This window comes from Mandrillus leucophaeus, unplaced genomic scaffold (genome assembly GCF_000951045.1).
Source record: "Mandrillus leucophaeus isolate KB7577 unplaced genomic scaffold, Mleu.le_1.0 Scaffold660, whole genome shotgun sequence".
Lineage (NCBI taxonomy): Eukaryota > Metazoa > Chordata > Mammalia > Primates > Cercopithecidae > Mandrillus > Mandrillus leucophaeus.
The window spans coordinates 623,743-635,140 of record NW_012107142.1 but is presented as its reverse complement, the minus strand read 5'-3'; the positions used below and the strand labels follow the sequence as shown (position 1 = coordinate 635,140).

At 46.2% G+C, this 11,398-nt stretch overlaps 1 protein-coding gene across 2 annotated transcripts in view; it reads left to right on the top strand.

The window, feature by feature from the left end:
* LOC105554853 (patr class I histocompatibility antigen, A-126 alpha chain-like) overlaps positions 1-11,398 on the top strand; it is a 23,803-nt gene that overhangs the window by 4,500 nt on the left and 7,905 nt on the right. The window contains exons 4-5 of one of the 2 annotated variants that reach the window (XM_012001473.1): positions 5,547-5,584; positions 5,732-5,782. In XM_012001473.1, coding sequence (XP_011856863.1) covers positions 5,547-5,584; positions 5,732-5,752 — 59 coding nt within the window. In that variant the 3' untranslated portion in view covers positions 5,753-5,782. Of the gene's footprint in view, positions 1-5,546; positions 5,585-5,731; positions 5,783-11,398 lie in introns of those variants that run through there. The other variant, XM_012001474.1, reaches the window with a different exon arrangement.

The window sequence follows — 11,398 nt, the reverse complement described above, 5'->3', positions numbered from 1 at the left end:
AGGAACCGGATTCTGAAATTTGCAGAGAGGATGGGTCCCCTAGTTTCTCATCACAGGTAACCTTCTGTTGGAGCTCCTCTTCTGCTGTCCTACTCTTCTTCCTGCCCTGAGTTGTAGTAATCCTAGCGCTGGCTCCAGTCCAAACTCATGGATGTATAAAGCAGAGTCTAATTTAGATTCATATGTGGTTGGAAAATTGTACCAACCACTAGGGTACACTAGGCTAGGGTTATTGTTCCTGAAGAGAAAAATATGGTTGTGTGCTGCAGTGTGCAGGAGGGTTGGTGTGGGAGGAGGGAGGGAGGAAGGGAGGACGCACAAGCAGCCCTGGTGAGAAAAGCACTGGCGGCATCGATGTCCACGTGAAATGATGTTGTTCTTTAGCTGCCACAAAACAGCATTTACCCCGACGCTACATTAATAAAAATATTGGCTTTAGAATAGGGAGGTGCTCTACAGTGATCCTTCATTCCACTGACATTTGTTGTCTGCTAGGGATATGACTGCTTTTGCATTTAGAAAGCATCATTAAAGTAAAAACAGAAAAATTGCTGGCGTTGTGGTGCATACATTCTAGATGCAAGCTTGTCCAACCCGCGGCTCGTGGGCTGAATGTGGCCCAGGACAGTTTTGAATGTGAGGAGTTTTTGATTCTCTGTGGCAGACCTGAATCCTGGAATGAGTGCATCCGCCTCCTTCAGGATCAGGAGTGAATGCTTTAGGAACACTCCTTTGCAGTGACCTGCAAAGGACAGAAGGCACGGTTACTCTGAGAACCCAGCCTAGCAGCCAAGGGGGCTTGGCCCTCAAGGAGTTGTGGGGAAGGTTAATAAAAGGTGGTGTCTCAGGGTCAGAATAGATGGGCGGCCAGCGAGGGCACTGCTTCGTATCTATGATGAGAATGCAAGAATTGAGGAGCAGGAGGCTGAAGGTGTTTGACCAAATACAAAGTCATGATCCCAGTCTCAATTCCTAGACTTCAGTTAAGCTTCAGATTCAGAATCCACAGTGGGGCTTAAGGAGGCCAGGAAATAAACGTGGACACACTATGGCCCACAGTGGGACCACTGGGTCCATAAACCCAGTCCTGGTTATCTCCCCATTCCCCACATGCATAATTGGCTTTCATGCACTGGCAACTTTGGTCACCCCCACACTGCGTCCCTAGTCTGGAGAGTAAGGACTGTCATTGTACTGAAGCCCAAAGGGAATCCTCTAAAACTTCCCTCATCCCAGCCAAGCCAAAAGCAATATTGTGCCCCAGGGTGGGACTTGTGGAGGGTACTGCAGGTATTGTAGGGGTAGCACTGCCATTAGAGAGCTGAAGGATGGGGGGTGGTGTTGGGATTGCCTATTATCTCCACATAATTCAGCAATCTGTCCCTGAAGAAGCCTCATAGAGAGTGAATGGAATTTCTCCAGACTTGACCAAGTAGGAGTCCTGATTGCAGCTGCCATGCTGGCTGGACATCACTGCTTGGGGAGATTAATAATGCCTCAGTCACATGGCAAGCAGCTGTAGATTTGGTGAATGCATTCCCTCCCATTTCATTTAGAAAATCAATATGGAATGATTCACATTCACATGGGATTTATAATGCATTTATTGATAGCTTGCCTCAGGGCTACCTTAACTACTCAACCTTCTATAAATATCACCTTAAGAGACATGGGCAAATCAAATATCTCACAGAATACTAAATCTGCTCATTTCATTGGCAATATTACATAAATAGGGATGGATGAGCAAGAGGAGGAAAGTACACTGAATTCCTTGGCAAAGCATGAACTACAGAAGGTGAAGATAAACCTTACAGAACTTCAAGAGTGGCCACTGCAGTGAAGTGTTATGGGTCCAGTGGTTAGGGGCATGCAGGGCTCTCCCCTCCAAAGTAGAAGACACACTTGCATCTTGCATCCTCACCAGAAGGAAGGACGCACACTGCCTGGTGAGCCTCGCTGGGTTCTGGCAATGCCACATTCCACATCTAAGTATATTGCTTTGGCCCACACTCTGGGTGATATAGGAGGAGGCCAGTTTTGAGTGGGGCCTGGACAGGAAAGGACATTGTAGCAGACCCAGGCTGTGGTGCAGTCAGTCACCATCCCTCAGACCCCTGGTGCTGGAGGTGGCGGTGTGGGGAAAGATGCAGGATGGAGCTGAACCAAGCATCAGTGGGAGTCAGAATGGAGGGCCTGGGATCTGATGGATTCATGGAGTAAGGCCATGGAATCCACAGCAGAGAAACATGCTCCCTGTTAGAAGTAACTTTTAACATGTTCCTGGCCCTGATAAGATAGAATTCCTGATCATGGGACACAAAGCAACCATGTGATTCCAAGTGCCCATGTGTATTGGCTTCTATGTGACCCACAGAGGCATGGATGGGACAGACCCAGTGGCATCTATCATGAGATGAAAATGGTCCATGTGGGTTGAGCCTCAATTCCATGTTAACACCCACAGAAAACACCCAGCCCTGACATGGCCCTGAATAAGCACACAAACTGAAGACAAATTGAAATTAGCCAGCCGGCATCACGGATCAGCCCAGGTCTGACAGGAAGGACTGATAAGTGGATAACCACAGTGGCAGGAATGAGGCTACAAGTGGGTCCAGAAGCACCGACTCCCCACTACCAAGGACCATCCAGCTGCTGCTTCCTCTGAATACTCTGATTGTAAGCACTATAGACCAATGATGGACCCCATAGGGCAGTATTTCTTCAGGTAACTCACTAGCCCCTAAGTGACAAGTTGAATAGCTTGAACCCCATCTACCCTGGAAGGGCCAGGGGTTCATCCTCACAGGGATAGGCACCTATTCGATACCTGTTTAACTAATTGCCTCCCTAAGTTAAACAGGTTAAAAAAGAATACTAAGTGTCCCAATAAAATATGCACATAGCTTAGATGTGAATAATTCATACAAATAGGCAGGTGCAGGGGTCAGCCACTGTGGCTCATGCCTGTAATAACAGCATTGTGGGAGGCTGAGGATCGCTTGAGCCCAGAAGTTTAAGACCAATCATAGCAACATAGGGAGACCTCGTCCCCGCAAATATTTGTTTTAGAAAAATTAGCCAGGAGTGGTGGCACAAGCCTGTGGCGCCAGTTACTTGGGAGGCTGAGCGAGGAGCATTGGTCGCATGATCCCAGGAGGTCGAGGCTTCAGTGAGTCATGAGCGTGCCACTGTACTCCAGCCAGGGTAACAGAGTGACACCCTGCCTAAAAATAACTAAATAAATAATAAATAAAGGCGATGCATGAGCACTGGTGAAGGGCACTTTGGGTGCATTGAGCACTTGCAATTTTGAGGTGATTAAATTCTGTCCAGGCTCCTGGTTGCACCATACGGTAACACATTGTGCTTTGTGTTGCAATGTCCTGGACTCGCACACACAAACTCAGGGCTATGAAATAAAGATAATGTAGTAATACAACAGACCAGAGTCACAGATACATAGTCTGGGGAAGTAAAACTTTGTGAGTCTAATTGCAATGCGTTTAGACACATTTTTATGTAAAGGGCTCAAAAATCACCTCTTTTACAAATTAGATTCGTGATCACTCAGGGTTTACCAATATTGGGCTACCCACTGTAGCAAAATCGGAGACCCACCCAGAGGCTGCGGGAAACGCGGAGACCCTCAACCCGATAAGAACCCCAGGCGTCTATACCCGATTCTATTTTCAGTTAAGGTCCAAATCCCCGGGGGTTGGTTGGGGTAGAGGCGGGGCTCAGTGGCAGCGATCGCGGGGACAGGGTCTCACACCCTCCAATGGATACACAGCTGCGACCTGGACCCAGAATGGAGCCTCCTCCGCGGGGATGAACTTACCCTACATGGCGCCAGTTACCTCGTCCTAAACCAGGAACTGCGCTCTAGGACCGCAGCGGACAAGGCGCTCAGATGCTCTGGCGGAGGAACACGCAGAGGCCCTCAAAACCTACCTGCAGGGAAGGTGGGCGGAGTGACTCAGCAAAGGCCTTAAGAATGGGAAGGAGATGCTGCAGTGCGCAGGTACCAGTGGCCATGGGGCGCCTCCCTGATCTCCTGCAGATCTCCCCGAGCCACCTTCCAAAAGAAGGGGAGGAAAATCGGACCAACGTTAAAATATCCCTCTCCCACTTGTCCTGAGGAAGAAGAGTCCTCCTGAGTTTCATATCTTATACCAGAGAGTGACTGAGGGCCCGCCCTGCACTCTAGGACAATTAAAGGATGAAGTCTCCCAGGGAAAGGAGGGGAAGACAATCCCTGGAATACTTATCAGCTGTCCCCTTTGACACCGCAGCAGCCTGGGGCACTAGGAAGTTTCTTCTCAGCCTTTGTTATCTGCCTCACACTCAATGTGTATCTGTTGGTCTGATTCCAGCTCTTCTGAGTCCCACGGCCTCTACTCGGGTCAAGACGAGAAATCTCTGTTCCCGCCTTAGACATTAGAACTTCCCAAGGAATAGATTATCCCAGGTGCCTCTGTCCAGGTTGGTGTCTGGGTTCTGTGCTCCCTTCCCCACCCCAGATGTCCCAGCTATTCTCAGGATGGTCACATGGGCACTCCTGGAGTATCCCATGAGGAATACAAAGTGCCTGAATTTTCTGACTCTTCCCCTCAGATACCCTAAAGACACACGTGACTCACCACCCCATCTCTGATCATAAGGCCACCCTGAGGTGCTAAGTCCTGGGTTTCTACCCTGTGGAGATCATACTGACCTGGCAGTGGGATGGGGAGGACCAAATCCAGGACACAGAGCTTGTGGGGACCAGATCTGCAGAGTACAGAACCTTCCAGAAGTGGGTAGCTGTGGTGGTGTCCTCTGGAGAGAAGTAGAGATACACATGCCATGTGCAGCACGAGGTGCTTCCAGAGCCCCTCATCCTGAGATGAGCTAAGGAGATGAATGAGGGGTCATGTCTCTTCCCAGGGTAAGCAGAAGCCTTTCTGGAGCCCTTCACCAGGGTCAGGGCTGAGGCTTGAGGGTCAGGGCCCCTCACATTCGCCTCCTTTCTCAGGGCCATCCTTCCAGCCCACATTCACCATCGTGGGCATCGTTACTGTCCTGGTTGTTCTTGGTGCTGTGGTTCCCACAGCTGTGGTCGCTGCTGTGATGTGGAAGAATAAGAGCCCAGGTAGGAAAGAGGTGAGCTCCGAGTTTTCTTCTTCCATTGGTGGATTTCAAGCCCCAGATGGAAGTTGGCTCATTTCCTGCCTAGTTGTAAGGCACCATCTCCATGCACATTTACCCTGTTCAGATGCCCTGTCAACTCTTGCTCTTTTGTAAAGCACCTGTGATATGGAAGCACAAATTTATCACCTTGATTGTGGTCATGGGAACCTGACTCCCAGCAGTCACAGATCAGGAGAAGGTCCCTGCTGAGGACAGACGTCGGGAGGACAATTGGTCCAGCTTCAACACTTCCTCTTTCCTTGGGTTTCCTGATCCTGACCTGGGTCTGCAGTCACAGTTCTGGAAAGTCCTCTGGGATCTCACGGCCCTGCCTCCTCCCTGGCCTCTCACGGTTTGTTTTCTTTCCACAGATGGAAAAGGAGGCAGCTATGCTCAGGCTTCATGTAGTGTGGTAGGGGTGGGAGAGTGATCCCTGAGATCCTTGGGATAGTGTAGACAGGAGCCCATGGGGGAGCTCACCCACCCCACAATTCCTCCTTTAGTCACATCACCTGTGAGCTCTGACCAGCTTTTGTTTTTATTCCAACCCGAACAGGAACAGTACCCAGGACTCTGATGTGTCTCTCAAGGCTTGTAAAAGTGACACCTTAGAGGGCCTGAAGTGAAGGAGGAGCTGGGGCAGATGGGACACAACTAGGCTCTGGAGATTCTTTGATTTGAATTTTTCAATGTGTGGTGGGATGTTCAGTGTCACCACTTACCATGACTGACTTGAATTTGTTCATGACTATTTTTTTTCTAAGACTGCCTTGTGAGGGACCGAGATGCAAGATTTGTTCATGGCTCCTCTTTGAGACTTCAAGGGCCTCTGGCTTCTCTTTCTGCCAAGGCGTCTGAATGTGTCTGTGTCCCTGGTAAAAGGTGAGAAGTGGGGAGACCAGCCCACCCTCATGTCCACCATGAGCCCTGATATCATTTGGATCTGTGTCCCCACCCAAATCCCATGTCCATTTGTAATCCCTAATGTTAGAGGTTGTGCCCAATGGGAGATGATTGGCTTGTGGGGATAGATCCTCCATGAATGGTTAAGAACCATATCTTTGATGCTGTTCTTGTGATAGTTCTCACAAGATCTGGTGTTTGAAAGTGTGTGGCACCTCCCTGCTCTCTCTCCCTCCTGCTCCAGACATGTCAGTCATGCCTGCTTCACCTTAAACTTTCAGCATGATTGAAAGTTTTCTGAGGCCCTCTCAAAAGTTAAGCAGATGCCAGAATCATACTTCCTATATAGCCTGCAGAACCATGAGCCAATTTAAACCCTTTATAAGTTACAAACTCTCAGGTATTTCTCTGTAACAGTGTGAGAATCAACTAATTCAGAAAGTTGGCACCACGAGTTGGGTATTGCAGTAAAGGTAGCTGAAAATGTGGAAATGGCTTTGGAACTGGGTAACAAGCAGAGGTTGGAAGAGTTTGGAGAGTTCAGAACACAGGAAAATTAGGCAAAGAGACATGACCCCATGTTGTGACCAAAATGCTGATAGTGATATGGACAATAGAGTCCAGGCTGATGAGGTCTCAGATGGAGATGAGGAACTTACTGGGACCTAGAGGAAAGATCATGTTTATTATGCACTGGCAAAGAACTTGGAGGCATTCTGCTCCCTCCCTAGGGATCTGTGGAACTTGGAACCTGAGAGTGATGTATAAGGGTATCTGATGGAAGAAATTTCTAAATAGCATAGCATTCAAGATATGGCCTGGCTGCTTGTAATAGCCTATGCACATATGTGTGAGCAAAGAAATGACCCAAAACTGGAACTGATATTTAACGGGGAAATTTAATACCTGGGACAATTCCTAGTGGAGTTGCAGGAGCAGGACCCCTGCCAGGACTACTTAATGGTAGAGCCACTGGCAATGTGCAACCTCAACCTGGAAAACCATAGGCATTCAGTTTTCACCCATGAGAGCAGCTATATGGGTTATGTTCAGCAAAGCCATAAATGTGGGGCTACAAATGGCATTATGAGCCCAGGACTTGCACCAGTCAATGTGCTCAGGATTCAAAATATAGAGTCAAAGGAGATTATTTTAGAGCTTTAAGTTTTAATGTCTGCTATGATGAGTTTCAGCCTGTGAGGACACTGCATTCATTTCTTTTCGCCCATTTATTCCTTTTGGAATGGAAATGTATAAGAAATGTCTCTTCCACTGTTGTATTAGTATTTTATAATTAAATAACTTTTTTTTAATTTCATAGGCTCAAAGTTATAAGAACTTACCTTGAATCTCAGATGAGACTCTGGAATTTTGAGTTGATGCTGGACAACCTAACACATTTGGGACAATTGGGAGAAAATTATTGTATTTTGCAATGTGAGAAGAACACGAGCTTTGGCTGACTAGGGACAGGATGCAGTGGTATAAGTATTTATCCCCTGATACCTCATGTTAAAATCTGATGCCCATTGTGGGATGTGGGGCCTAATGGGTGGCGTTTGGGTCATGGGGACCAATATTTTATGAACAGAGAGATACTGCCCTCTCTATGGAGTGAATGGATTGTTGCTCTCTTATTTTCCAAGACAGTCAGTTGTTAAAAAGCGCCTGGCAACTTCCTACTCTCTCTGTTCCTCTGTTACCATGTGATCTCTGCACATAGGAGATCCCCTTTGCCTTCTGCCATGAATGGGAGCAGCCTGAGGCCCTCACTAAATGCTCAAACATTTCCAGACATCAGAATCCTGAGCCACATGAACCTTGTTTACATAAATTAGTCAGTCTCAGACATTTATTTACAGCAACACAAAATGGAATAAGACAACGTTCTCATCACAGGTATGTGTCTCTGGCAGCCAGTCCCCATTCTCAAGATATCCAGGATCCGCTCAGTCAAGAGTCCTCTCATCAGTACTCTAAAGACACTCTTATCACTCAAGAGTCTAAGGTTTTTAGGAGAAACCAGGGACAAAGATTACATGTTTTTGTTATACCTCAGAATACGTGTTTTTCTTTGACCACATATCTTTGATAGGAAAGGTATTATAACAGTAAAGAGGTATTGACATATTATCAGAGTCTCATTCAGTCATTCAGAGTTAGGCCAGTTTATCATCCTCTTGTATGAATATGTCTCCCAGAATGAAGTCACTCTGCTTTGCAGACAACAATCTTACCAGGTTCCAAAAACAAGAATGGTTTCAGGGACATATGGCTTCACCTTTTTAGGCATCCAGTATAACTGACCTAAGAGACAATGTCTTCTCTTGCTCACACCACTTTTGAGGAGTTAAGCTAATATTGAATTTTCCTCATTATATAATCCTTTGATTTATTCACTTACCCCCAGCCACTATCCCTCCTTCTGTCCCTTTATATCAGTCTCTTCCAGTTTTGGAAGTGACATTAGGTTTGGCTGCTGTGCTGGCCTAGACTGCAGGCAGCGATAGTATTCTAGAATGTCTTCCCTCAGTCTACTCTTGATCATAGAGAGTAGGTTACATAGGTTAGGAACCAGTGCAGGCCATCTGACCACTAGGCTGCATAGCTCTACTTACAGTTAATCCTGACTTTGTCAGATGAAATGAAGGCACACCACAATCCTTGAGTTGCTTGGGGATTCTTACATACAGGTGTAAAAATACAGTTATGGTTTTTTGCTTAGGGATAGTTCCGGTTTCTGGCACTTTTATTTCCATCCCTATTCCTGGTGCCACTGCATCACCTATGAAAAAAGAAATTTGAAGTGAAGCGTAGTCATTATTCCAGCATTCTCTCTCCTTAGGAAGAATTGTATGTATAGTCATAACAGCATCGTCCTGATTCATGAGGACAAAGAGGGGAAGCTACCTAGAGGAGTCAGTCTTGCAGCCCCACCCATGTTGACAGTGAGCACATTCATAAAGATATAAAAGCCAGCCAGTCCTTCATGTTTATATTGCCCAACAATTATATTGACAGGTTTTAGACAACCAATGTTTTAATTGACCATTTCAATATTCCATCAAAGTTTTCCCCTGAGGAGGACATCTCCTTGTGCATTGTTGGCCGTTTGAGGTTGTAAAGTGTGTTTTCTTGTAAAAAAAAAAAAAAAAAAAAAAGTGACTCAGCAGTCCAAATTGGTGCAATCCCTTTTTTTCTGGTTCTTCTCTAGACCTTGAAGCATTGACATCTGCCCCTGGTTGAGCATAGCCCAACCCAGGGTCAGTGACTTTCCTGTTAAGATCCATTGGCAGCTCCTTTGGGATTGCTGGCATCAGTCTGGCTTGCCAGCGATGAATGATCAAAGCCACTAGAGAATCTGTCACAGAGCCATCTGCTGCCTCTGTCTGTTTTCTTGACAAACAGTCAAAACAGAGATTATGAGAAATGAGATAAATTACCAAAATTGTGAACAAAAGAGATTATCACTAATGACCCTTAGAATTTAAGAAGCATTATAAGTGAATACTTTGAAAAATCTGGAGCCAATAAGTTAGACCACTTAGATAGAATGGATACATTAATACAAAGACAGAAATTGCCAAAACTGGCCGGGCATGGTGGTTCACGCCTAATCCCAGCACTTTGGGAGGCCGAGGCAGGTGGATCATGAAGTCAGGAGATCGAGACCATCCTGGCTAACACAGTGAAACCCTGTCTCTACTAAAAATACAAAACAAATTAGTCGGGCCTGGTGGCGGGTGCCTGTAGTCCCAGCTACTGGGGAGGCTGAGGCAGGAGAATGACTGAGCCCAGGAGGCGGAGCTTGCAGTGAGCCAAGATTGCGCCACTGCACTCCAGCCTGGGCTACAGAGTGAGACTCTGTCAAAAAAAAAAACAACAAAGTACACACACACACACATACACACACACACACACACACACACACAGAAAAAGAAAGAAATTGCCAAAACTGACTCAAAAATAAATAGAAAATCTGATTAGAACTCTACACTAAGTCAGTAATTTTAAAATCTTCTCACAAGGAAATGCCAAAGCCCAGATATCTCCACTGGTGAATTCTATCAAATATTTCAAAAGCTCTTTCAGACAAGAAGAGTGGAGGGAAGACTTTCCAGCTCATTTACGGAACTGGCATTACCCTCATATCAAAGTCACGGCAAGACTCACAGGAAAAGAATACCAGAGACCAGTATCAGCAATAAACACAAATGAAAACATCCTCAACAAACATTGGCAGACAATAAAATGCCACATAAAAAAGGATTACCCTCCATGACCAATGAAATTCATCCCAGGAACATAAGGTTGGATTAACATTGGAAATTCATTAATAGAATGCACCATATTAATGAAATAAAAGACATAACTATCTCAAACGATGCAGAAGAAACAGTTGACAGGTATGTTAATATCACTCATGTTCATAAGTTTCAACAAAATAGGAATGGAGGGGACCTTCCTCACTCCGATAAAGGACATCTATAAAAAACCCACAGCTGGCCGGGCACGGTGGCTCACGCCTGTAAACCCAGCATTTTGGGAGGCTGAGGCAGGCAGATCATGAGGTCAGGAGATCAAGACCATCCTGGCTAACATGCTGAAACCCCGTCTCTACTAAAAATACAAAAAATTAGCCTGGCGTGGTGGCAGGCGCCTGTAGTCCCAGCTACTCGGGAGGCTGAAGCAGAATGGCGTAAGCCCGGGAGGCGGAGCTTGCAGAGCGGCGATGGCGCCACTGCACTCCAGCCTGGGTGACAGAGCGAGACTCCGTCTCAAAGAAAAAAAAAAAAACACACACACACACACACACACACACAGCTAAAATCATGCTTAATGAAGAAAGACTGAATGCTTTTCTCCTAAGATGGGGATCAATGCAAGGATGTCCAATTCCACCACTTCCACTTAACATTGTACTGGAGATTGTAGCCAGTGCACTAAGGCAGAAAACTAAAAATTAAAGGCATCCAGATAAAAAGGAAAACATAAAATTATATTCACAGATAACATGACCTTGTCTGTAGAATTCACAAGCAGATAAAAGCCTGCTAGCACTAAGAAATGAATACAGAAGGGCCCATAGGATATCAAATCAAAACAAAAATTATTAACATATTTCTCTATACAAGCAATGAAAATCTCGCCTGTAATCCCAGCACTTTGGGAGGCCGAGATGGGCGGATCACGAGGTCAAGAGATCGAGACCATCCTGGCTAACATGGTGAAACCCGTCTCTACTAAAAAAATACAAAAAACTAGCCGGGCGAGGTGGCGGGCGCCTGTAGTCCCAGCTACTCGGGAGGCTGAGGCAGGA